The 27,321-nt window shown below is 53.8% G+C and overlaps 1 protein-coding gene across 8 annotated transcripts in view; it reads right to left on the reverse strand.

The window, feature by feature from the left end:
• The window catches only part of CASZ1 (castor zinc finger 1), a 208,411-nt gene that overhangs the window by 72,728 nt on the left and 108,362 nt on the right, over positions 1 to 27,321 (reverse strand). For 5 of the 8 annotated variants that reach the window (XM_075027391.1, XM_075027393.1, XM_075027386.1 and 2 more), the window contains exon 1: positions 21,150 to 21,297. The exons of the other annotated variants lie outside the window; for them this stretch is intronic. In XM_075027391.1, coding sequence (XP_074883492.1) covers positions 21,150 to 21,198 — 49 coding nt within the window. In that variant the 5' untranslated portion in view covers positions 21,199 to 21,297. Of the gene's footprint in view, positions 1 to 21,149; positions 21,298 to 27,321 lie in introns of those variants that run through there. 8 annotated transcript variants of the gene reach the window in all.

The raw sequence follows: 27,321 nt of genomic DNA on the forward strand, positions 1-27,321 counted from the left end.
CTTTCTGCTGTGGCTGCTACACTGGGGACAGGATCTGGAAGGGACACCTCTCCCACGAGGGCTGGACCCAGCGCTGCCACCGTCATCCCACACAGGCGTGTGGGCATCACTAACTCGAGCTGGTCTCTGCCGGACACATGGAAAGGACATCGAGGGGACACAGGGGCAGATCACTTTACATCTGCCTGTTGTGGGGTTTGGTACCTTCCTTCAGAGCATCTGGCACTAGCCGCTGTCAGAAACATGACACTGTGGACCACGGAGCTGTGACATTCCTGTAGCTCCTGTAAGCATCATTAGCACCTCCCTCCTGCAAACACAAATCATGAACTGTCCCATTTTGGGCTGATCTGAGAGCAGTCCCAACTGGTCTCACGTCCATGAAACCTCCTCAGAAGTGCAGGGAGTGGCAGCAATAAAGCCATACAGAGCTGGGAAGGAGACAAGAACCTCAAGCGGGTGGAGAGGACGGGTGCAGGAGGAAACCCTGGAAGGAGCTGGGCACGCTGGGAGCGGAGGAGGAAAACTAGCTCCTCTTGGAGGACTGTGGGAACTGGAAAGAATTACCCAGACCGCTCCAGTGGATCACACTGCAGCATGGTTTCCTCCCATTTTCTCCAATTTTCTATGGTCTCCTCCTTTTCCATCTCCCCACACTATGTGCAGAGCAATGGTCTTAATGGGGTTTTACGTATGCTCAGCACTCCATGTAGGTACTGAGCCCTGGGAACCGATTCAGTCATTTAACCCGGCCGGTGGAGCTTGGCCCCTGCTCCCTCCTCCCACCACCTGCCCAGGCCACACGCACACCCAACCTGGGGCTGCAGGAAGGTCACACCAGCACCCCGGTCTCCGCACCTTCCCACCCTTTGGAAAGCTCAAGGGGATTCATAAGCACAAGAAGCCCAGCTACGCCCCGACTCCAGGGAGGACAGGTCAAACCCTTGCTTCTTTAGAACAAAATGAAGAAGAGACAAACACAGACCTATTTTGTTTATAAGCTTAAAACTGAATCCAATGGCGCATCTACCTGGGGATTTTAGATTAAATGGTTTAAGAAACTCAAATAGGCTTTTTAATCCGGTCAAATAAAAAGAGCCCCAAAGAAGCAAAGAATTCACCCTGCCGAGCCTCACGCCTGTGAAGACAGCCAGGCAAGAAAGGCTTTCTTACTCTCTGCAACTCCTCCCCATCCTGGCATGGGACATGATGTATTTGCCAAAATCTGGAAGCTTAGGATACACCCTGTTCAGGACTCATGCAGACTTCACTTTCCCATGGACGACCCACTTCTATCATGCTGCACAACACTTTCTTCATCCTTTCTGTGTTCTCTTCTGCTGTTCATCTGGGCCCTTCCCCCTAATACCTGGCAGGCTGTGCGAGCACCATGCCAGCCCTGGTTACATCACCAGAGCCAGCCAAAAGCAATCCAAGAGAAGGCACCAAAACTCTTAATCCCCGTTCAACACACACGTTTATGCAGTGTCTTTCATACAGACTACCTCCATGAATGCTTCTCAAGAGATGGGTGAGAAGACGAGGCACTGAGCAGCCGTGTGCTCGTGAGATGCGGAAGGGAGACCAGCAGGGTCTGCCAAGGGAAGCTCCTGCAGAGAGCGGCAGCCGGACAAGCTAAGGTCTGACGGATGGCGACCAACGCTACACGGACTTGGGGAGTTTGATGAACATCTGGAGCTGAATCCTGACAAAGAGCAGGAAGCAAAGGGGCTCTTTTCTCTGCTGGATGACCACTTCTCCAGGACTCCCAGCGTCCTACCTCCTCCCAGTATCACATCTCACCAACTTTCCAACAGAAACTGTCCCCTATCCCCCACCCTGCTGTTCAACTCCGGAAACACTCAGAACCAGCCTTCCCCTGCACATGCTCTGCAATAAAATTCCCGACTTGTGTCTCGCCTGCTCCAATGCTCAGAGCAGCTGGGACAATAGAACAGAGAGGCCCTAAATCCACCAGACTCACCCTAAATAGCAATGGCCCATAATTTCGCCTGACATTCAGGAGCTTGTTATTCTTTCCCCTCGTCGCCTGGCTGGAGCTGTTCAGACCCATCAGTGTTATTCTATGCATTAAACGGGAAAAAAAACAACTCAACAACAACCCAGAGAGTTTTCAAGCCTGTCCAGTGAGGGCTGAAGGGGCAGCATCCCTAGCTGTGCTGGCAGTGGGAGAACAGGAGGAATCAATGCCTCAAAGCCAGACTCATCCCCTCTATACGGGGGAACACCACCGAGTGGGTCCTGCTGAGACCCCCAGCAGAAACACACACTTACCCTTTTCTCTGCTTCCTCCCTTAACAAGGGAGCTGCAATCTCTCCCAGCCCTTCCAGCCTCCCACCTGGTTCCCCAGGAAGGCTGCTGTACACTTCTCCCCACCACCCGGGAGTGGGGAGCTTTAACCACAACAGTTTGGGGTTTGGGTTTTTGTTTTTTTTCCAGGCTGGCTCCAGCTGATTAAGGACCTGCAACAGGATGTAGGGATTACAGCAAAACCTGGCTCCGGATCAGCTGGGGCACAGAGCCAAACGAGAGAGTGAGGATTGCCCCCAGCCTGGCTGCCAAACCAGCACTCGTCCTGTTGGGAGGCTGTGAGGGCTGGAGCTCTCCGCTGGAACAAGGCCCCTGCCCTCGCTGGCTCTGCTGGGGAATGGCCTGAAGCCCACACTGACAAACGTGCCCACATGAAGGGCAGGGTTGTGAGGACAAGGGATCTGTGGCTTACAGGGCTTGCTGGAGAGAGGAAAATCCCTTATGGCCTCGCTCTTCACGCCTTCACCCCGGGCAAAACAGAAGTGTGAGGGGGCAGGCGCATCCCCACCTCCCATCTTGAGCAGCAGGAGCAGCCCAAGTTGGAGATGCCCCGTGATTCCCCCATCCCTCTGCCAGGGTCTGCACCACGTGGAGCTTCTAGCGGGTATCCTGGAATAACACATGGCAAAATACTCTGTGCTGAGTTTTTAATCCAGGAAGAAGTGATCAGGGAAGGCAATAATCTCAGTTGGCACACAGAGCACAGCAGGATCTTGCTTCTGGGGAGGCATCAAGAGCAGAATTAGCTTCAAGGAGACTCTGGGGCTTTTTTTTCTTCTGCTAACACTGATCGCTGCCTAGACCAGCAGCAGCAGCAGCCCCCAGCATCTTTCTAAAGTGCCTGTCACTGCAATATCCAACCGCTGTTGTCCCCTGGGGGACATCCCCCCACGCTTGGGTTTTCCAAGTCCCTCTTGGACGGAAGCAAGAGGGCCAGTAGCAGTGAGAGTAGCCCTCCTGCTCTGACCTGAAGGTGTTAGCCTCAAGTCCTGTTTTAATCAGGTCTGGCAGAGCTGCTGCCTCGTTTCCCAGCCTGCCACCTCAGAGGGATAATTTACCAGCACTTTCTCGGAGAGCTCTGTGGAAGCACTTTGCAGAGCCTGCGTTTGCCTCTCCTCCATGGCCAAATCCTGCAAGCTTCGTACTGGCACGTCTCCCTCTCCTAGTGACCCCCAGGCTCTGTCTGAGTAAAGGAGATCATGAAGATGCCAGGATTTGGTTCTCTTTTCCAAGTGCTCCCTGGCAAGACCTGGCAGTAAGAGGGGGAAGCTGCTCGGAGCAGCAGGAGGGGGTGGAAATCTGTCTGGCAGCAGCAGCGCAGAGACTTCTTAGTGCTGCCCACCAGACTCATCGTAGCAGAGAAACTCTGGAGTCAGCTCCTGCCGGCCTGGGGCTGCGGGGGGAAGGCAGGAGTTGATATTGCAGGCAGAGGCCACTGGGATACCATTGAAAGCTGCTAAATATGACCAGGTTAGCACTTTAGTCTTTAATGGCAGGTCACCATTAATAAACCCAGGGCCCCAGGGTGCAATACGGAGCCTCCCTCCCCCCCTCCCCGAAATACTCATTTCATTAACTTCACTGTGCGCGGCGCTCGGCACCTGTCAGAGATTCGGCAGCCAGGAGGGTTGGCAAGGGTTAAGGACATCTTACAGCAGAGCTAACCACTCTCTCCAGACATGAAGGAGCAGTGAAAGCTGCCTGCACAGCACCCTTCTCCTTCCCACTGCTCCTCTCTGCCTCCAGTTCCCCCAGTTCATGCTGGAGACTAGCCCACAGGTTTTGGACCCACACAGACGGGGCACCCTAGGAAGCCTCATGAGTGGGGAAGAAGCACTGTCCAGGCCCACAGCCAACGGGCTGAGCGCTGGCGAAGGACAGCCAGAAAAGTGGCCCCTAACCCCGACTCCGGCACTGACTCCCTCTCTGGCCTTCAGGAATTCACTTCACGTCACCGTGCCTTGCTTTCCCCATCTGCAGAAAGACGACAGCAGCACTGATGGCCACAGCAGGGAAGAAGGGCGGAGGGGAGTTACTTTGGATCCAGGTAGGGAAGAAGCCCTTGTTAAACAAAAAGGCTGTGCAAACAATCAAGGCCAAATCCTGCTCTCGGGGATGCTGGAATGACCCACAGGATTGCCTCAGTATACAAAAGGGTGAACTTGGCCATTGCGAAAGGTAAGCGGCAGAGAGGGGCCGGTGGAGCCAGTGCAGGGGAAGGGACCACTCCGGCTCCGCACGTGCCATGCGCTCCCGCAGAGGCCTCCAGTCCTGGCGGCTGCAGCACGGAGGACAGGGAAGGACAAGGTGAGAGGAAAGCATAAGGACAGGGCTTTGCTCCACCTGCTTCCACTGCGATGCTGGCCGTTTCCTGGAGGGATGGTGGGAGGGGAGGAGGGACGAATGGATGTCCCAGCTGCCAAAAATCCCATCCCAAGTCTCTATTGATCTGCCCTACTTGGCAACTCAAGCTGCAGCCACCGTCTGTGGTGCTGGATCAATAAGACCTGGGCGGACAGGGAGGGAGAGGCGGGGTCTTTAGGGGGAAGTATTTTGATTTTTAGAGCGACTGCAGAGTCAAGGAAGAGAAAATACTGGGACTGAAGCTGCAGTTTAGTTTGGACTCATTTCAAATACCTGCTGAGCCCTTTACACTGGGGCCCCAGTGACCTCCTGCACATGGGAGCTGCCCCAGCCTCTGTCCTCTCTGTCCACCCACGAGAGCCTCTCGCCTGCCCTGGATGCTCTCAGCACAGATGTGCCAGCTACAGTGATGGGCTGGTAAGCCACCGACGCACAGCACAAGACAGTGTGTGCATGGTAATTCTCCAGGAGCTCCCCACAGATCCTCCCCAGGGACCTGGGGAGAGGCAGAGACTCCCACAGCCAGATGAGGACTCGCCGTGCAGCTCAAAGAGCCTCTGAAGATGCCTCAAGTCCCCAAGCGGCACTTCGCGATGGCTTTCGCAGTGTGACTGACACTGGGGCCAGGCAGATGGGGAAGGTTCAGACCCTGGTGCGGATAGCCGGGCTGATTCGGCAGAGAAGACAGGCTCTGACGGGCCAGCCCACGCAATTTCCATCCTGCCGAGTGGAAAGCATCACGCATTGCCCCTGGACTCTCCATGAAGGAGATCACAGCCTGATAAGATACAGTGAGCCAGGCAGGTCATGCACAGGGGAGCAGATGACCGCCACCGAACCCTTCTATCTTTCTGTGCCTGGAGACCACTTTCTTCTGTTCAGATCGTGTAGCCAGGCCATTACTACTGAGCCCTGGAGACCAGGTGACCTGCTGATATGGAGGAGAGCTCTGTGTTTGAATGCTCTGGTCACCCCGGCATTTTGTTCATTTTGTGTCCATAACCACATCAGGAGAAGGCAGCTGAGGCAGATGAGGAAAGTTTTTTTCTAATACAGAGGGCTGCCGGGTAGGGCCAACTCCGGTGGCAGAAGTGCCCCGTTCCTAAAGCCAAGAGCCAGCAGCAGCCTGTCGGCTCCAATTAGAGCTGGCTGCAAGGGGGACGGTGCATTGGGTGTCACCTCCAAATGCCCTTTGGATAGATATGGAGAGAGAGAGAGAGAGGGAGAATCTGCAGTTGTTCCAACGTTTCTTGCTCAGCAGAACAACTGTTGCAGTCCTTTTAGTACAAACCCAGCAACTGTTCCCAAAAGTGCAGCCTCCTCAGCTCCTGTCCTTAAAAAAAACCCCAACGACCAATCTCCAAAACGCCGGCTTCTGAGTCAGGGCAAAAATGTTATTAACAAAAACATCACTCAGGGGTGGGACACCTGCTCCCTGACAAGCAACTGGCCTGGCTGCCCATGGTTAGCGTATTACATCAGGCCCCAAAAAGAGAAAGGAAAGGGAGGGAGAAGGGGAGAGAGTGGAAAAGAACAGACAGAGGGAGGATGACAGCAGAAGGGAGTAACAAAGACAAAGAAGAGCAAGAGAGGGGAAGCACAGAAAGAAAAGAGCAAGTGCGAGCGCATGTGAGAGACGGTGCAGGAGAGAGCGAGAGCGTGTGGGGGAGAGCAGAAAAGTGTGCGGGAAGTGGTGGTGTGTGTGCAATAAAGTGTGGGAGTGCGTATGTGTGAGAAAGACTGCAAGCATGTATGCATATGGCAGAGACCGGAGTTAAGAGGAAGAAGAGAAGAGTAAGGAAGGGGGAATGACGCCACGAAAAGCAAAAAAGCTTCGAAAAGTGTAACAAGAAAATAGGGAGGAAGAGAAGAACAGAAGAAAAAGTGAAGGCCATCAAACAAATGAGTCTGGTAAAGCAAGGGAGCCAAGATAAGGGCAAGGAGGGAGGTATGGGAAGAGGAGGCAGAGGGCACTTGGGATGGGGCAGAGCCAGGGTGAGGGTCAGGAAGAGAGAAGAGAGGGAAAGGGAGAAGGGGACAGAAGAGAAAAAAAGAATAAAAGAAATAAACAGGGGGGAGGGAGAGAAAGATGTCTATTAAAAACCTCAGTGCATAACACAAAATGTCAGGGTTTATAGCTTCATTCTTGGCATTGCTGGTACTGAGAACCCCACACAGAAATGTCACTGCTTGTCATGTTTAATCACCTGCTATTTGTTAACACCTTCGCTGCAAGGAGTCTGCCCCTCACCCCTTGCAGGCTTTCCTTTTGGAGAATAAACTGTGAAAACAGGCCTCTGCCTTTCAGTTCTCTTTGGACAGTTTCAGTTGAACCCAGGGCCAGACAGGGGAGGCCGGGTAGGGCAGGCACATGGGGCAGAGCAGTTTGCCTTCCAGATGGGGCTTTCAGCACAGGGTAGGGCTCTTGCAGGCTGCAGAGGGCCCTGGCCGAGCAGGTTAGTGACAGACACCATAGCCGGGGAGGTAGAGGATGTGCATACACGAGAATGGGACAGAGGATGCTCCTGGGAGTGCAGGAAAATGCTAGGAGCAGCGGGGAGCAGGTGAGTAAGGCAAGTTTGGGGGCAGAATGACTTCAGGGCAGAGAAAGGAGACAGGAGTGAGAGGGGAAGGTTCAGCTCAGCAAATGAACACGCGTGGGTAAATCAAGGTGCACGGGGTAGTGAGCACGAGGGCAGGGAGGAGTGGGGTACCAGGCCCTTCCTCCTGCTGCATACACTCCCTGCGCTCCCATCCCACTCACGTCCTGTACTGAACACATATAAATAAAATCCCTGAAATCCACGCAAGTCTGGAATTCTCCAATCTGTTTGCTTGAACAGCAACTGTCACATAAAAGCAAACATCCAAAGCTATTAAACGTACAGTTACAGTTCCTTGCCCTGGCATCTGCACTGGTGACTTTGCTCTAGTTCCTCCCGAAGCCTGGGACTAATGTTTTTTATTTATGCCGGTTTTCCCCTATGTCAGGCACCCGTGCCCCCACTGCCTGCACTTCCCACCCAGCTGCATACTGTCTGTCTGACATCACGTTGCACTGCTATAGAAATTATTTTGAGGTCATCACTAGGCAAGACTTTTCCCTACTATTTCACACACTCCAACTGGAAAGAAATCAAAAAAAGCTCTCCTCCATACAGCAGGGCTCTCCCATACGAGCAATGAAAATCTAATTCTACAATTTTCAGGCTTACAGAAAGAAATAAATCATCACCCCCACCTAAATGAAGAAAAATTTAAAGATGTGTATGCAAAGATCATTAGTGCAGCTATTTTGTTTTAACTGAAGAATGGTAATCAGCACTGTTTCAACACAAATGAGGGCTCAGCTTCGGCACAGTCCTTGCCCCACACTCTGAAATGCTTATGTCAGTGTGCAGCGTTTTTGAAGTGCTGATGCCAGTGAAGTTAGACTTCCCCTCTCGAAAATGAAGAGAATTTGGGGAGCTGAAGAAATGACAATACGATGAGCTGTAAGGGGATCCTAAATATATCCAAACTTTTTTTCATGCATTCAAACAACAAAAAACTAGCAGAAGCCATCGGCTGCCTGGAGACCAGCGCAAGGATTTCTGCTCCAGCCCCCCATGACTTCTGGGTGCTGGCTCCCTGTGTGCCCGAACCCCTCCTGCGACTCACGGAAACGGGCAGCAGAGAGCTGACGGCTGCAGCTGCGGGACTGAGGGGCTTCCCGGTGCTGGTGTCATCAAGATACTAAGGACACGCCAGAGGAACATCCCATAAAGAAAAAAATACAAACCTGCAGAAACTCAGTGCTAATCTCTCTCCAATCCCTACAATATAATTTTAAAATCCAGTTCAGATCATCCAGGACTAGGCATACAACTGAAGTACAAACCTTCAAGTCCAAACCAGGCAGTTCTGGAAACCTAAACTCCAGAGTGCATCTGGACTTCACATCTTTGTCTCCAGTAGCGACAGCAGTGTGTTTCTACCCAAACTTTCTTATGCATTTTCCTCACAACAGTGTTTTCAGTCTTTTCCGACTGCGATTCTCGCTAGTTTCCAAAAGCAAAGATCTACATCTCAATCTTGCACATCAGAGGGACCCTATGGGTGGTGGGGAAACCTGCACTGCTGCTCCTTACTGCCCATATATTGAGGACAGGGGCTTTTGCTCTGTCCGGCACCTTTCCCAGACACCCACAGCCCCCCAAAAACTCCACAAATAAATTCAGGCTCAGTCTTCAAACCCGAGAACAACCAGTCTGTGACACGTGAGTCCAGCCGTTGATCACTGCCTCCCATGTGGGGAGGGCAGGCAGAGGCTCAGCCCAGAACCTGGGGACAGTTGTTTCTGCCTCTGCCCCGAAGGACCAGCACGAGGTCCAGGAGCCACCCCAAGTCCTATTCTGGGAACGGGAACAGTACACAGAAAGGCCTCCCGCTGGCCCTTCGCCAAGGATAAAAACTCACCCTTCTGAACACAGCCAAGATGATCTAAAGTGACTACTGACTTTTGTTGCCCAACTTGAGTCACCTTAAATGGGCCTATTTTTCAAAGTGTCAGTGCTTAGCACAACCGAGAATCGGGCCTCTTTAAGATGTCTAACACTACATGTCCAATCACCGCTTTAACAAGAAAGACCAATATTTCTCTCCTGTGTGACTTCTTCCAGTCTGGCCAGGCCTTTTATCTTTTTTTTCCTCTCCCCTCCCTTCTCCTTTTTCTTTTCTTTTTCAGCTTTTTATGAATTTCTCTCAGCTTTCCTCCCTCTCCCCCCCTCAAGGTCACGCGGCTCATTTCCACGTTGAATATTTACTCGGCAAGCCAGGTCCTTTCACAGGCACTCACCACAAATATGCTTTCTGATAAAGTCTGGAGAAAAGAAACTATAAAACCCAAAACAATGTCAGAAATAAATTTAAAAAATCCCAACAGGGCAAAGTGGGGCTCTAATGGGGTAGAACATTTCAACAGAGAAAACAAGCAGGTAAAACATTCTTGGAGTTAGTTTACTGCATTTCCATGATTATTTTCTTGCTCTCTTTTCCTGTTTGCTTTTCTGAATATTTTTGTTCTGCCGTTAGGTCTGTCCCATCTATGTGAGGGAAACTTATATTTAACCTCTTCATCCACAGTGAAACTCACCCTCATTCAAAGGCCAGAACCGTCCAGCCCGTGGGCACCTGCTCCTTTACGCCAGCGACCTTGCCGCTCAAACCCATCCGGAGCAGGGGAGTTTTCAGCTACGCGGTTTGCTCTTTTTTCCTAAGCCCATTACTTATAAGCAGCTTGCATAAAGCATCAGGGTTTGTACCTACCCTGGGTAATACATAGCACAACACGGCGTAGCCAGAGATCACACAAAGGAAGGTCAAACCCCACTCCCCACTCTCAGGAATGGATGGGGCCCTTCACATCAGTATGGCAAGAGGGAGCGGATCCTGGAAAATCGTTTTCATACTTAATTACCAAGTCAGCTCACAGACCAATCTTACAGACTGTCTGAAACGAAGAGCAGCTTCACAAAGTCTATATTCTCCAGCCCAGGGCAGGTCTCCAGAGAGCCCAGCCCTCCTCACTGCTCTGAGATGTGGCAATTTTGATAAACCTCCAACTCCAAAGAAACAGAATTTGGCCGACACAGTGTGACTTTGAAAATCCAAGCCTCAGGCTTGCAGGGTCCAAGGAAGTTTTAAACTTATTTCTAAGTGACGTCATTTCAATCTCCATTCGACCATCAGAGACAGCTACTGGCCCTCACATGAAAGACAGGTATTAAAAATTCACTCGCTAACATCTCTTCATCTGAGATCCAGTGCTGCTTGGCCTCCATGGCCACTGGGAAACGATAAGGAAAAGTAACTCTGCTGGCTTTTGTAGTCAGGTCATGGTTTTATGCCCAAGAGAACATCTAGCATGCAATTTCCCAAGGGAGACAGGCCACAATCTCCTTGCTGACAAAGTCAGGCTTGGGATAACAAGCATATAGTAACTAAAGGCTCCCACCTACCAAGACCCCTGAGGAACACTGCCTGGAGGAAAGTGAGCTGCTCTGAAAGCAACCCCCTTCTTTTTCTTGAGACGGCAGCGCTCTTTGCCTTCTCCTCACTCTAGAGGAGTTGCTTTAGGTTGCTTAATGTTGCTACTTTCCTTTTATCAGCCCACAATGGGAAAACAGAAATCTGGGGATTCCTCCTAGCAGGATAGAGGTAATTCAGAGCTGTGCTGCCTGCCCTCCACAGCTCTCCCTTGATTTCTAGCTATGGCCATAAGGCATCCCCCACTGCTCCCAGGTGAACAGCTCCCACCCCCTCCCCACCCCACAGTCTCCTGCCAGCAGCCCACGTGCTGCCACGGAGCAGAGACCTAACCATCCTGTTTCCATGGAGCCTGACCTTCTCCTGGAGGTTGCAGAAATACGCCCTTCCATAAACAGATACTTATTCTACCCAGGAAAGCCTCAAACCACTGTCATGATACTCTAGGTTGTGTTGGTTTAGGTAGGTAGCTGTAAATACATTAGCGTAGTATTCTGAACAGTTCGTTCCACTCTGGGAACTGTGCAGAAGCACAACTCCGCAGAGCCGCGCTCCTCAGCGTATCACTGCAGCTGACGTTGGTAACAGCAGGTACCTCGACAAGTACCATGGTAGAGCTATTGCAATGGCAAATGTTTGGGTCCACCAGCATGGCAGTAACTAAACAGAAACAGCAAGTTACAAGTTTTGCCAGGCAGTCACAGCCCTGAAATCAAATAGAGTTGCAAAAATACTCTGATTTCAAATGCTTCTGGCCACTCGCAACTCTGGGTTAGCAGCACAGTGAGGGGGAGAGCAGCACACTGACGGCAGTGATGCTGTCCTGCGTGGCAGCACACTCCAAGGGAGTGGGGTAGGATGCTGCAGGATGCCGTGTTGGCAGCCAGGCCCCTGCAGAGGTTGGGAACTGAGCCGGGTGTTACCACACTGTGCACAGGATCCCTGCGACCCTTCTGTCTCCCTGGCACGGCCCGTCTCGTCTCACTGAGTGCTGCTCGCTCGCCCTCCCTCCCTCCCAATGCGCACATGGCTTTAATGTTTTTATTACCTGTTTGACTCGCTGCCTTATTGCTTCTCCTCTTAATGGGGCTGTAACCGTGGAAACGAGGAATAAACGGCCACCAGAAAATGAGATGATTAAACAGGTCACCCTGGCAAAACAAACTCTGTGTTCACACAGCCCAGGCTGTGTATGTGGTTTCTGTCCAGGGAAACGCGGGGCTGGGTGGGAGAGGGCAGGAGGGCTGTGCCAGGCTCCTGGAAGGAGCCCACCAACGAGAGATGCCTCCTCGGAGGACAGTGGTCTTTGCCCAAGAGGGATGATGCTGTGCACCTCCCAGGACAGATGTGCGGAAAAAGGCAAGGTTTGCTCAAGGAAGATGGAAGACAGCGAGGACAAGACACATCCATGTAACTGGGGAAAAAATAGCAACTATGATGAATATAAATAGGTTGGACTGAAAACAAAACACAAGTCGGAGACAAGTTGATGTCCTCTGTCGTCCCCGTCTCTGGCATTGCCCACGCCTGCCTTGCGGCAGCTCCCAAGGGCACTGTAGAGACCCTTCTGCCCATACTTCTCCAGGCTCATGGAGCACAGCTCCACCGCTCTCCTCATCCCCCCTAATGGGCTAACGGCCAAGCTGCACTGGTGCTGGCAAAGGCAGGGCACCATCCGGCCAAGCACAGCCATGACCACAGGCAAGGTAGGATGTCACGGACCATATACCTGGCTTTCTGAGGTCTCAGGAGAAAGGGCATCTGCAGCCGCTGCACTCCTGTGCAGGAGCTGGGGCTCCTTCTCCAAAGCCACGTGGCTGGGAGGAAGGGGACAGCAGCATGGACCCCTGTCCCCCGCAGAGGGGACCTGCCTGGCTCAGGGACTCACCTCCAGCACAGATGTATTCTAACTTCTTTCTTGGGGTGGTGCAGACACGGCCCTCACCTCATTGGCAACAGTCAGACAAATTCAACTCCCAGCCTTGGCGGTGAGCCGGAGTGTACTAAAATCAGCCCTGACAGATCAGTTTGGAACGAGAGCTCAGCTCAGCCTCAACACACACAGGGGCTTACCGTGAAAGCCAGGAGGGTATGACCACAGACCCAGGCTGGTGTCCAGGCCTGAGCAGGACACCTCCACCACAGTCCATACCAGCAAGACAAGAAGGCAGGGGGGTCTGTGCGTCTCCGTGCCCTGCTGGGTGCAAGCATCTGAATATGAGATCCCTCTCTCAGTCAAGCTGAGCAGTAATGTAATCACTTTCAGACCAAAATGTTGTTGAAAACAAAAATAAAACCCCAAAATAAGCACACCACAATCAAAAAAGCACAATCACAAACCATCATTCAAAGTAGTGAGGATCCTGCCAGAATCACCATCCTGTCCCAACCTGTCCAAACCCAGACTCATCGGGTGCTGGCAGTCTGGGAAGAGCAGACTTACTCCACCAACAGCAACAAATTCAGAAGAAGAAATTGGAATGGCAAAGCTTGGCGAGGTGGAGATGAGAGACAACTGCTTGAAGCACACAGGCGAGTGGTTGTGCTTTCTTTCAAAAAAACCAGCAGGTGGTTTATGAAAAGGGCCCTATTCTTTAGAGTAATTTGAGCCATATTTCATTGTTTGATAGAAAAATCCTAATATTCATGACCTCCTTTAACTGGAAAAAGTTTGCTCATCTGAATATCAGCCCACAGACAAATGGGCAAATGAAAAATAAAGAGCATGAGATAATGAAAGGGGGGGGGGGGGAAGACCAGGACAGAATCAAAGGCAGCATGGGAAGTCCAGGAGGGTGACAAAAAGTGACGGGTCTGTGGGAATAAGGAAAGGAAGGAGGACACAAAGGAAAGCTATTTAGCAAGAAAAAATAGTGCAGCATAGAAAAAGGATGAGAAAAGCAAGAGTGAATGACTGAAAACACAGCAAGAGTGAGCGCAAAGGAGCTTTCTCTGAAAGTTTCCAAGTGCATGGATCAACCTTGCAAAACTGTGATTCTTGTCCTACTGAGCTTCTGTTAAAAAAATTCATATGCAATCGAGCAGAAAAATCAGACCCTCTCTCCCCAGCCTCTGTTCCCTCACCCTCTTCCAATCCGGTCCTCCTCTGCTAACATCTGCTGCCTGCCTTTGGGACATGCAGATGGTAATTACTCCAGAAGCAGCTTCCTCTCCTTTCCCCGCTTGCAGAGGGCCATTTGGAAGAGAGCTTCAAGCCATGGAAAGATACCACACACACCTCCACACCACGTGGCTGGGAGAGGGGGATGTGGGAGCCAGGGCCGTGCCCAGAGAACTTCATAGCACAGGGGGTAGAAGGTGGATGAAAAGATGAAGACGTTTGTCTACAAAACATGCCAACAAAACATCCCCCTGGCCTGTGAGAAGGGAGGCCTGGGGAGAAGTTGGCTTGACATGTGGAACTGCTCATGCTCCTCCAGATAGGGGAAGGGGTGCTGGAGGAGAGTTGTGGTGGGGAAGCGCAGGCAGCGAGGAGGAGGAGGGCTGCCCTGGGCGAGCCGGCTCAGGGAGTGGATTCATACAGGCACGGTGCTGGCAAACACCATGCGGAGAGGTGGAGCTGCTTTAATGAGAAGATGCTTCTATGACTCAGGCCTCAAAGGGATTGGGACTTTATTATTTTATTTTTCCATAATAAATTATGCCTTGGGATGCCAGGTCCCGCCGGGTTTTTCTGGAAATACCAGACAAAAGCTGGTATTGCTACCTGGCTTTTGACAGTTTCCCATGTATGGAAGCTAAAAGTTCCTGGTTCTTCCTCTGCTCTGCCCTGGCGCAGCCAGTCTTGGGAGAGGGGCTGACACCACGGCACCATTACAACAGAAAAGCCCAGCTGGAGCTCTGTACCTCCCTGCCGAGGTCCCGGAGAGCCCCCGTGGTGGGTCCACAACAACCCGCCCCGGACCCACGGGTGTTCGCAGCCTGCGGCACTGCAGCTGCCGGGACGTCGAGGGTGCCATGGGTCAGGCGGGAGCAGGAGCTCCTGGGAAGCGGGAGCGGGCTCAGCTCTCCCACACCCCAGCCACCACACCCCGGCTGGAGGGAGGAGCGCTCCTGCCCGACCCCCGCACCCATCCATGGACAGCAGCCAGGCCTCATTCACTTATCTCCATCACTGAAGCGCCCAGCCCTGGCTCTGGGCTGCACAGGGGAGTATGATTATGCCCACTTTATAGATTAGGAGTTATTCATCCCACACCAAATCCTCAGACTCTGCCATGTCTCACAGACCTGTTCTGGAGCTCTCTTTGTTAGACTTAGGCTGAACTTGGCCCTAGTTCAGCTCAGAAACTCGCGTTACAAAAATCCCCTGTACAACTGCCTGCCTGCCTGCGGCTGCGGACCAAGCCTGCTGCCAAGGCCATCGTTCCCCCCGGGCAGCAGGAACGGTGGGGGACGCACCGCAGCAGCGGTGAGAACACAGGGACACCTAACGCACAGGGCACAGACCATACTGATCTTCTCCTGCTGCTAAGAAAGATCCATTCATCGCCATGATGACGCAAGCGCACAGAACCGGAGTGCAGAGGAAGGCGCTATCTTGAGAGAGCAACTCGGAGAACACAAAGTTCAGCACAACAACAACACAGGGCATGCGAGTGTCCGGGAGCATGGAGGTGGGCGAGTGTCTGGGGCAGATGTGCATGTGGAGGACAGGGTGACGGGGACGTGGGTGTTGGGTGTGGGGAACACCTCCAGAAATGCTCCAGCGGAGCGTGGTGTTTTTAATGATTTCACAAGAGGCTCTGCTAAAATGTCACCTCTCCAAAGCAAAACATGTCCATGAATCATCATTTCACACCCCAAAACCAGGAATGGGTGGCAAAATTCTCTAGTGAGGCACCAAATCCTCAGGGGATTGCCATAAAGTGCACCCAGTGACTCTGGTCTTCCCATCCTTTTTCCTTGTATCTCCTTCTCTCCACCCCTTGCTCTCTCTTGCCAACCTACACGGGTTGTTCAGCTTTTATTCTGAGCACGAAACTGCCTTAGGACTGGAAGCTTTAAGCAGTTTCCCAGCCTCCAGAAATTTTCTGGTTGTGTTTCTCCATGGCAGAGCAAACAATTGCTTCGGTACCTGGCCACCACACCTAACTCCCAAACGCAATGAGAACTCAGAATTCTTTGGGAAATTTAAACAAGAACATATTTTTACACGAGTGAAGTGCATGTTTTCGGTTCACTGTAACTATTTGTTCTCGAAAAGGCTTGACAAACTGTTTTATTTTCTGGAATCACCACATGAACAGAGATGGAAAGTCTCTTGAGAAAGAGGGGAGGAGGCTGGTGCCAGGTTAATGCACCGGGAAGACAAGTTAACAGCTGGACTCAGCCACTGAGAGCTGTATGGATGGGCAACAAGGGGGGTCTACACTTTGGGGGAGGGAAAAGCATCATCATCCCTCTCCAAAACGCACTTTGCTCCGCAGACGAAGCCTGTGCTTATGTGGAACAGCAGCCCAGCACCGCACTTGCGATCGGTATTACTGTCTGCCTAACCAGCAAGCTCCTCCCAGGGACCGGGAGCCCACCAGCCAAAGCTGCACAAAAGAGAGGGGGAAGCCCCAGGGTACCGATCCCAGGCACTGGCCCTGCTCTGTGTCCCATCTGTCAGTCCAACGATGGTCCCCATCTGGAGTAGCTCCGCGTAGCCCCTTCAGTACTCACTTGTGGCCAGAGTCTGGGCTTTGCCCATCCAGGGACTGTTCTGTCACCCTGCCAGGTTCACCCTCCTGCAACACCATCGTGACCCGGCCCGGCCCTTGACTCACCCATGCCCTTCCAGTGGCTAAGGAGCACTGTGCACCCCCTCTACGTCCTCAACCAGGCTGCAGTCACCCGGGGCAGCTCCCCAGCCTCGGCTGGCGTTTCAGCCTGTAAGATCACTGGTCAAGCAGGAATGGGGATTAGAAGCTAGCAAGTTTTTCTTTTGGTACTGATGACTGCCTCCGTCTCCCCTGCAAGGCCGTGGGAGAGGAAACAGGGAGCAACAAGGTCCTGGTCCAAGGGGCTCTCAATCCTCAAAATGGATTTTACCTGTCTCTGAAAGCTGCCTCCATCTCTCACCCCCATTGCTTTCTCCCTAGGGAAATCAGTCTAAAAGGGGCTAATGGAACAATGTCCCTCTCTCTCCCCCCTCTCATTTTCTCTCTTTTTTTTTTTTTATTAGCATTTGTGGAATTTATTCCCAAACTCTCCTAATCTTTCGTACACAACCATTTGATTTGCATAACCCAGCCCCCTCTCATAAAAACTGGCTGCTAGTTTAATTAAAAAATGTAAATTTGCTGTCATCTCGGGGCCTGGTGAATTAGGACGACATCGGCATTTTTTATTGCTGAAGACGTCCAAATTGATCCAGTCCGCATTGAACCGGAGGGGAGGAGACGGTGCCGCGTGGGACTTTTGGCTGTAGGTTCTGCCCCTCCCCTGCTTCCAGCCAAGCCTCCTCTGCCCCTTCTTTGCTTTGCAAAGTGCAGCTGAGGACGAGGACATTGGTTCTCCCAAACCCCAGCTGGATCGGCCAGCATGGCCTCTGCGATGTCAGCACTTCTGGGAGCTGAGCCCTGGGTGGCACCTGAGCTCTCCAAACCCTGGGAACGGCCGCGTCTTCAAACCCTGGGAGGGAGGGAAGGAGCCCAGGTAGAGGTGGGAGATGCAGCATAAGCAACGGTTGTCTTCACCTCCCACAGGACTTTTCACTACTTTCCAGATTACTTTCAACCAACTTTTCAGAGGGAAACCTAAATTGTAGGCTACACAGCAGCCTAGGGGTATGATTTGATGTCAGAGGGAGAGTCAAAGTGGCCACAAAGGCTCTCGCTGTGAGGGCAGCCAAGCGCTCTGGCAGCATGAGAAGTGGGACAGACGAGGCTGCACGGGCAAAAGCCCCGAAATAAATTCCAAGCTCAGACAGTCCTTTCCGATAGCAGCAAGGAGGACTCAGAGTGGAAGCATAAATAGTCCAGGAAAACAGAAAGAGAAACTGATGATACGGAAGCTACGTATAAAATATTTGATCCCTTCCAGCTGAGGTATCTGTATCATTTACAGCCGGTTTTAGTATATGTTGCCTCTCCCCCTCTCGGACACTGTGTTTCACAGCAGAAGGATGCAGTACCTGCACATATTAGCAGACCCCACTCTGTTGGTAGCAGACCTGGTTTAGAAGGAACAGAACCTAGCAGACAGGGTGCAGGTTATTAACTCGGGGACCAATTGTCTGGTCTTTCCATGAGTTATCACTCTATAGCGCCAAACCAGTAGAAACACTCCTACGGACTTCAACTGGCTTTGAAGCACGCTCTTCAAGTAATAGCTGGGCCTTGCTTAACACCATAGTGAGAAGGTTAATCCCTGCCTGGGTAAACCCTTCTCCCAAGGAAGAGTCTTCAGTAGGTACGCTTAAGCACTTGAATGCTTTCCACCCAACAAGCATCTCATAGGACTAATGGAAAGTGACCTGAACACCCAAACGAACTGCCTGTGAACCTTCTGCAGACCATGAGCTCAGCGCAGGAATGATACCAACCTTGACTGAGCCAACGTCTCTCCAAAAAGCTGTACTGTCATAAAAAATAAAAAAGAAGAGTTGGCACCAGTCCAGAGGAGGTGTTCCTATCCACTGGGTGTTTCAAACAACAGCAGTGATTTGACAAAACAAAGACACAAAATGACCTCTTGAGTGGAAAATTAGGTGTTTCTCCACCCTTTTACCATAGTTTTCTTGGTCCCCATTCTGAGATCAGTTCCTGTAATCTCATACCAAGTATAATTAGGCTGGGGAACAGTTTCCCAAAGGAAGTGACAGGTGCCCAGTCACTCAAGATATTTACAACCAGACTTGCAGAAAGTCACATGTAGGGAACATCTTGCCACGATCCTGGGCGGATAGACTCAGTCCATGAATTCTTTCCAGCCCTTAACCACTACGGATGCTTCTGGCCCTAGAAGGTCCATGCAAGGACTGACTGAGCTGAGAAAGCCCTCGGCAAGAGCAGACTGTCAGACCCCACATACCGAGTCCCTCTGGGAAAGAAACCCCTCTGGACTTGCCTCTGCCAGCTGGCAGCTCGTGTGAGCAGCCCTCGGGTACTGCCTCTGGGGAGCCACAGCCTGAGGGCTTGGAGAGAATTCAAGAGGCAGCGTCTTGAGGGAGATAAGCTGGCCCAAGTAGATAAGGGCTAGAGGTGGTGATTATGGGGCAGGTCTTTGCTCCAAGATCATGACAAGACGGGTTCACCCACACACAGACCGTAATGCTGACTTAAACAGATCTCCCAGATCCTCATTTCCATGGCTTACTGCGGCCCCGGGTTCCCACACTGGAGCACTGAAACCCACGTGTTACCTGGGCGCAGCGGCAGAAATGCCCGAGCACCCACGACACTTCCGTGAAGAAGCAAGGTCCCTTCTGGGGGGAAGGCGTTGGCTTCGTGGTCCCTTTTTGGGTGGGCCGGGCAGGGGCGGGGGCCGGGCGCGGGGGCCCATTGGCCAGCGGGCAGGGCTCCAGCCGGCAGAGGGCACTGCCTCCCCGGGCAGGGGCACAGCCCTGCCTGCCTCGGGGCCAAGCCCGGCCGGGAACACCCGGGCAGCTGCCTGCAGATCCCATCTCTGCGCTGCCAGAGCTCCTGGAGATGGAGATCAGGGGTAAATCACTGTTTATTACTCTTTAAAGCATTTGCCCTCCTGCAGTTTCACCACATCCTTAACTCCTGGGCTGCCCACGCAGCCTCCCAGCTCCTTGATCTAGAAGGGAGGCAGCCACACGCCCACGGCTGGACCCGACCAGAGCCGGCGCGTCGCGCTCGCGGGTGGAAGCAGTTCCAGAGCCGCTCGGTTCCTGATATCGATGATAGAAATAAATAAATAAATGAAATAAATGACGACAAAATCATCCTCTTAATCAAAATATCAGAGTACATAGTTCAGGCCCAGTCAATCATCAACCAGTTTATTACCATCTTACTCCTTATTAAAAAAAGGCAACACACACACACGTACACATACGCTCTGGCGTAATTACACCTGGACCGTGGCGGATCGCCAGTGCAGGCCTGTTTGGCCCATTGCTGCCATTTAGTTTTTAAATGGGAGAGAATGGTTTACCCCATTTTGGCGGTGCAGGTATGGCTGTGTTACCAGATACAGGGCCAAAGTAGTGGGACCAGGTCCCAAGGAGGGAGGCCCACTTTGTGAAATCTAAACGAGACCCTGCCCCAGACCGGCCAAGGGCTGGAAAACCCACCAGCGTATTGAGCCCCTGGCCGCAATCACGCCCCAGCCTGATGGAGCCCCGTCTGCCACCACACCCAGCTGAGCCCACGCACCAGCCCAGCCCACCACCAGGCCAGACCCTGCTCCCCGTCCTGATACCTGATCAAAAACCAGCGGAGGTGCCACAAAATGCTACAACCAAAACCACACCCAGCCCCAATACTGGGGCCTGTAATCTAAAACCAAAACATTGCCCCAGCCTGGCCACCATTCCTCCTCCCTGCAAGATGTGAAGGGGTGGGGGAGGTCTCATATACCTCACATGGAAGGACAAAAACAAACCCATCCCAGATATGCCCAGGTTGGAAAAAAAAAAAATACTCATTAAATGTAATAAGCAGCCTCTTCATCTGACACTGCCTTGTCCCAAATAAATTAAATTCCTTTTCATTTAGACAGCACAGGAACCTGACAAGCAACCTTTACCAACGAGACGCCAGGGCTCAGAAGGGGAAAGAAATGAAAGAGAAAACAACCCACACAACTTACAACAAATATAAACGCAGAATCATTTCAAAACCCCCATAAACTTCCCCTCCGCATCCTCTCCCGGCCAGCCCGCGCCTCGCCCCGCCGCCCGCCCGCCGCCCCAGCCCGGCCCGGCCCGCGGGGGCCGCCGCGCTGCCGGGAAGGACCCGGCGGAGCGGAGCCCCCGGCTCACCTCGCCGCCCGCCTCCGCGGGGCCGGGGAGAGCGGGGCCGGAGCGGCGGCAGGAGAGGAAGCCAACTTCCGTAAAACAAGTGAAAGAAAAGTGAAAGAGGCTGCGAGCCCCCGGCAGCACCTGGTGCCGCCCCCGCGCCCCGCTCGGCCCGGCCCGGGAGCCCCTTTGCGCCGCCCCGCACCCGCGCACCCGCCGCGGCACCGGGAAAAGTTTCGGTGCGGCGGCGGCGGCCCCGGGCACCGGGAGAAACTGCCCGCAGCGCCCGGCCCCGCGGCGGCGGAGGGGGACGAGACGCGCGGTGGAGGGGGGGGGCGGCGGGGGGGCGGCCGGGGCAAGGGAGCGCTCCGCACCGCTCCGCTCGGCGCGGGGGGCACCGGCACCGGCGGCCGCACCGGCACCGACCGGGGGCTCCGCCGAGCGGCGGGCGGGGGGCTGGGGGCAGGAAAAGGACAATTGTGCTGTACTTACCATAGTCGGAGAGACGAAAGCCGAATTCACTTAAATAATCAACTTTCATAATACTTAATTAATACCTAATTGCAGCTGATTGCTCCCGAATAACAAGTTGTTTAAAGCACTGATGTCATTGCCGTGCCGGTCCTCCCCGAGTCACTTTGGCAGCGGGGCCGGGGGCGGGCGCCGGCCGCCGCGGGGGGCGGTGACTGGCAGCCGGCGGACACGCCTCCGCGCCGGGCCCGCCGCCGGGGGCAGGTGCGGGGCCGGGGCCGGGGCCGGGGCCGCAGCGGACTGGGCCGGGCCGGGCCGGGGAGCGGCGGCGGCGGCGCGGGTCACCTCGGGCGGCCCCGGCCCGGTCCGGCCTCGCAGCGCGGCCCCCGCGCACCCGGCGGCGGCCCCGGCCGGGGAAGCCCCGCGCTCGGGGCGCGCTGGCGCGCAGGGCCGCGGGCTGCCCGCCGGGACCGGCCCGACCGAGGCGGCCGCGGTGCCCCGCTCCCATCACCGCCGGCTGCCGGGGCCGCTGCCGCTGCCGCCACCTGCCCCGCGGCCGCGGGAGAGGGCGGGCGGCGCTGGCCCCGCCGGCGTGGAGCGCGGGACCCACGCGGGGCTGCGGGAGCCCCGCAGCAGGCGGGGACGGAGCCGCGGGCGCGGGGCAAACCGCGGGGGGCGGGCGAGCCGCGCCGGTGCCTCGGGGAGCGGGACCGGCAGGACCCTCGGGCAGGGGCAGGGGTAGAGGCAGGGCGGGCTGCCCCGGGCACAGCCGTCCCACGCGTGTGCGGGCTCGGCCTTGCGGTACGGGCCACGGCACCGAGGAAGGCTGGAGCCCGCGGGGTACCCGTCGCCGGTGGCGGCCCGGCAGCGCCGGGTGCCTGGGCCCGGGGTGGCCGGTGTCACAATCCTGGACGTTAAAGCATCTTGCCCAACGGCCCACAGGAAGCCAGCGCTGCTCTGCCACGGGAGCGCTTGGCCCACAGGAGGGGTGGTTTTTCTTTTGCAGCGAATTTCCTCATTTTTTGTTGCTTTATTTTTCTAAGTAGCAAAGAATGCAAGGGAGGTTCTAAGAGGCGTGTTGGGTAAACACAGATATAAGCCTCTTTCTTTAAAACAAACGAGCAGATTATTTACCTGATTAAATAGGTATTTTGAGCAGGTTGTAGGCTGTTTTTGTGAACATACCACGTTTGGCTCCGTGGATTTTGGCAGAGCAGGGCTCCTCACCAGGGCTGGGGAGCAGTCCGTCAACTCACCAGCTCTTAAATCCTTTTTATAAGCAGAACTTAATGTGCTTTTCAAAGGAGGCCAGCATCATTACTCCACTGCATGGATGGGGAAACTGAGGCACTAGCGAGGGAAGTGACTCGCCAAAAGTGGCTGGACAGGTTAGTCACAGGGCTGGAAGCAGCCCAGGTCTGTTTGGCTCCACACACCAGGACATGCTGCACTCAGAGAGTGTCCCGAGCCCAGAGATCCGACACTGCAACTGCAACTCATCATCTCAGCGAGCGCCGCATTTGCATGTGTAAAAACGTACAGGCAGCACAACGGGCCAGAGGGCAGGGAGAAGGAAGAGGAGAGGGGGAGTCATTTGTGAAAACCACAAGTATTCCGGCTTCTCCTAGAAAAAAATCTAAACAAAGTCTAGTGAAACGGAGCCACCCGGGGACCCTCCGGGCCAGGAAGCAGGGTGGGGACAGTAGTGTCAGGCAGGAGGCAAGCGTGCCCTGCCTGGGGTGCTGCCCAGCCACCAAGCACCGGGAGCCCAGCCAAGCAGCGCTCCTGAGCTGAGCCCTTGCACAGGGCTCACCTTCCCACCTGCTACAGTTAAGCTACTGCTTTAAGAGAGATGGGCAAAACATTATCAGCATCGCCCCGACTTCCCCTGCCGGTTTCTAACCATGTCATCGGCTCCGACCAGCACTGTCACCCGGTGCTGCCTTTAAAATCCTGCCTGTCTGCATTTCACTCGGCCCCAACCGAGACACCAGCCCAGCCAACATCACCCACAATCCTCGTCAGAGCCTGCCCTGGTCCTTACACCCGAGCCAGACACTACAGCACCTGCCAGGGAATATCCTACCCTGGGAAACAATGGACAGCGCCAGAAATGTTTGTGCTGGTTCATCTCCGGCTTTATAATAGCTCAGTTTGGACCCAACGCTTTCTTCTGGGTGTGAGGTTGCCGACAGGGCCCGTAAGTTCACTGCACCTCGCATCACCCACGTTTCTCCATTTGCACTTCTCCTATGAACTTAATATTCAAGCTGTGGGAGTTCTGCTCACACCGCTGTTCCCTAAGAGAGTGGCCCCAGCTGTACCTCCAACTCTTTACGAAGGGGAACACACACTATAACACGGATGTGTCACTGCACATACACAGCCACACAGAACATACCTGTTCTTCTACATGCACTGAGCTGAGCACGTTCACACATCAGTATACAAATGTTCCCCACCCCTCCCATCTCAGCACGCACACGCAACATGCATATGCACTCTGACAAAGAAAATGATACTCTGTGCTCACTCACATTCAAATACACACATAACCATACACCACGACACACATGAACCCACACACACAACCTAAACACAGCCGGAGGATCCCCTCCGCAGACTTCCCACTGTCCCTCCCACTCCTCCTTGCAGGAGCAACTTGCCAAGGTGTTTTTTCAGGTGAAGTCCACGCCCTGCAGCTGACGCAACGGCAAGGCCTGATTTCCTATCTCAGCGATCTCTAGTCACAGAATCAAGTTTTATTTCCCCATACTCCCTCCTTTGCCTTTTACCCAAGAAAAGTTTGATCTTTCCTCTCTCAGAGGCTGTGGAACTTTCTGCTCTTTTGGGGACCCCTGTGCCCCCCGTTAGGGCAGCATCTCCCTTCTTCCCCCATCCCTCCAAGGTATGGATCCCCTCCAGGGAAAATCTGCCCCTGACAGTGCCCTGGCATGAAGTGGCTCCCAGACCCCCTTGGTCCCCAGGAGGACTCGAGGGAAGGCAACACCCCTCATCCTGCTCTGAACTGCGCCGCCGTGCCACCATGAGAGCTGCCTTGTCCGCTCCAGCTGTGGCTGCCCTTTCGCAGCAGGTGAAGAGATCTCTCCGTGTCCCTTCCCACCCTCCCAGGGGCATCAGGAGCTCTCAGTAATTAATGTTTGCCAGGTGCTCAGAGATCCTCAGATGAAAAGTGCAATGGGAGGGGGAAGGATGATTAATTTATTATTATTATTACAGTTTAATGCTTTCCCCGCAGACAGTGTGCCAGGGCTGAGCAGGGGGTGAGTCACGCTGATATGTGGGACATCCCCCTTTTTGTGTCTCTTCTACCTTTGTTTTTTATGCTTAGCCCATTTTCTTGGCAGTTTCTCCCTCCTTAGCTGGAGCTGACCCCGGGGCCTGGGGCCGTGCTCTGGATTCATGTGGGCTCAGGGCGCTGGCTCTCAGATTGCAGGTTGGAGATCTGGCAGTGCTGTGCTCCTCCTCCTGCTCCTGCTTGGGGAGTCTATTAGGCAAATGCTCTTGCCCTATTTCTGTAATTTTGTTTGATTTCTGTTTCGTCAAGGGAGGCGCCCGGAGGCCTCGGGGCCTGGGCGGCAGGAGCAGACAATCCGTGCTTTCTTTCCCTTTCCTTCTCTTTCGCTCCTTCCTTCTCAATTCAGTTTCAATCACATTATTGGCACATGGCACCCAGAAAGCATTGCCAAAGCGGCTGTGCCGAGTCTCAGTGTGCTGGGTGGGGCTCTGCCGAGATCGCTTCTCCCATTTACTATTCCTTGGTGTTACTCAAACAGTTTGACACCAGCTCCCCACCATGTGGCTACTGCTCTTCCAGACACTCCACAGCTTCCAGCATCCGATGGAAGCCAAATGCTGCTCATCTCTTGACCACTGCCCAGAGGGGAATGAGCGTAGCAGGAGCGGGCCATACAGCAGTGAACGTACACTGTGTGTCCTTGTGTTCCACAGGGGCCCAGAAGACTTGGGGGGAAGGAGTGGCAGGGGTTTGAATGCACTAACAATTAGTTACAATTTACTACAGCGATTAAAGGTGCAGCCTGGGGATTTCAGGGCGAGGAGGCAAGGGGATAGTCCTACCCAGGCATTGCATCCAACAGGGAAGGTACCTGGCACTGAAGAGCAGGCGCTCTGCCTGCAAAACCAGCAAATGCCACCCTGAACCAGCCCAGAGCTGCTCCCATGAAGCCTCCGAGCCCCAGCTCGGCACACCAGGCACTGGGATGGCCTCCGGAGGCACCAGAAACCACTGCCCAAGGGCAGGTCCCAGGCTGGGCAAGACCCATTCCTGCAGAGCATGGGGCAAGCACAAAACAAAAAGGTGATTTCTCTTTAGAGGAGCTGCAAGCCAGCTTGTGTTCCTGCACAGACACGCTTGGATGCAAACAAAAACGCGAGCACATGCCATGTGCACACACAAACGTTCACACATAAGTGTACAAACATGTATACGGCTCCTGCCACACACTGGCGTGATGCCCGCCTGGGTGCCCAGGACAGAGCTGGATTGTCACGGACATTGTAGCAGAGACTGTCCTGCTCTGGACATATGTGGGAGGCCTGATGCCACGGAGATGGCAAGTGGCTCTGGGTAGACAGGAGCTGCTACCCTACTTACTCCCCAGGGTAACGACTCGCTCCCCCAGCAACTATGTCCTGAAACGGGCTGGGTCTCACCAGCAGATGGGGAAAGGCTTTCAACATGCAGCCCAGGAAGCAACAGACATGGAAAAGGCAGCGAGACAGGCTGGATTTTACAGGACTGATGCTGTGGAGTAGGGATGGTCTCCATAAATTCACTCTGCATTTGACACGGCTTGGGCAGGAGCAAGAGGCAGAAAGGAGGGAAGGCAGAGGGAGCCTGGCACGTTATCGGCTCTGCTCTACCTGCCCCGTCAAAGGCAGAGGCTGTGTCAGCCCTGCTTCCATGCAGGGCACTGCGGTGGGTACAGCAGGATGCTGGGGACTGTCCCTGATGGAGCAGGTGGGACAGCAGGGAAGTGAGGGGAGATGATGGAGGAGGTAAGAAATGGACAGCAAGACCCCAGAGGAGACCTCGGACAACACACAGCAGGGACCGACTGCGACCCCTCCTCTGGGATGTGACAGCAGCATTCCCACCACAGCAACAGGGAGGGAAGGCAAAGCATCCCCTCGTGCGGGAGACACGGTGACGAGTGCATGCAGAGAGATGCCCATGATGCAGCACGCGTGCGTCCGCGTGGGCTGGCCCTGCTTGTGCAACGAGGCTGCCTGAGCATCGCCGGTGCTGACACAGGGGATATGCGAGCACGCACGCAAGTGACTCTGAGCAACCCTGGGTACGCACCAACGCTGCGCGTGCACACGCGCCGGCACAGCACCGGCAGGGACGTGTGTGCCTGTGCACGAGGCTATGTGTGCAGTGAAGTGGCACACGGACACCACCGTGAAGAGGCAGCAAAGACCCCAGAGAAAGCGCGGCTGCGGCCCCTCGGGAGCCCTGGCAGTGGGCCGGAGGGGGTGTGGGGAGCAGCGGCGGGCGGTAAGTGTGAGGCAGACGCAGCGATTGCATTACTGAAGGAGCCCGGGCTGGCAGTGCCGAGCTATCGTCCCTATAATCCTGTTAGCCAGCAATCTCCATTCCGAAAGAGCTTCATTTCTTTGTGAATATTTGTAAACTAGATATCTAATGGAAAATTATAGGAAAATTATAGTGAAATTCATGACGAAGAAATCCGATTAGCCCTAATTCAATTATGCCATCTTAGCCCACACAGCACATTTCCCATTTTTTTCCCATAAATACCAATGCCAGGGGTCCGGGTAATCAAATAAAATTGAAAATCATCTTCCCATTAAATTCAATTAGCTGCAATTTCTAAAGCCTATCAGAGATTTTAATTACTAAATTATAAAATTCTCCAATGCTAAATTGAAACTAAAAAAATTGCACATCCTTGTATTTCAGAAGAAAAAAACCTAGCAGAAACCTTGAAAAATACCCTTCTCCTCCCATCAGCACCCACGTGAGCACGGGTCTGGGCAGGCTTCACCAGAGAAATCATCGTGGAGGGAGATGAACCAGGCCTAGGGAAGAAGGTGGCTACCTCTGAGGGAAATGGGACATCAGCTGAGATTAAAACCTAAAATCCAGCCCTAATTACAACTGAGTTGGGTTGAAAGAGGAAAG

Source organism: Buteo buteo, chromosome 5, assembly GCF_964188355.1.
Source record: "Buteo buteo chromosome 5, bButBut1.hap1.1, whole genome shotgun sequence".
Lineage (NCBI taxonomy): Eukaryota > Metazoa > Chordata > Aves > Accipitriformes > Accipitridae > Buteo > Buteo buteo.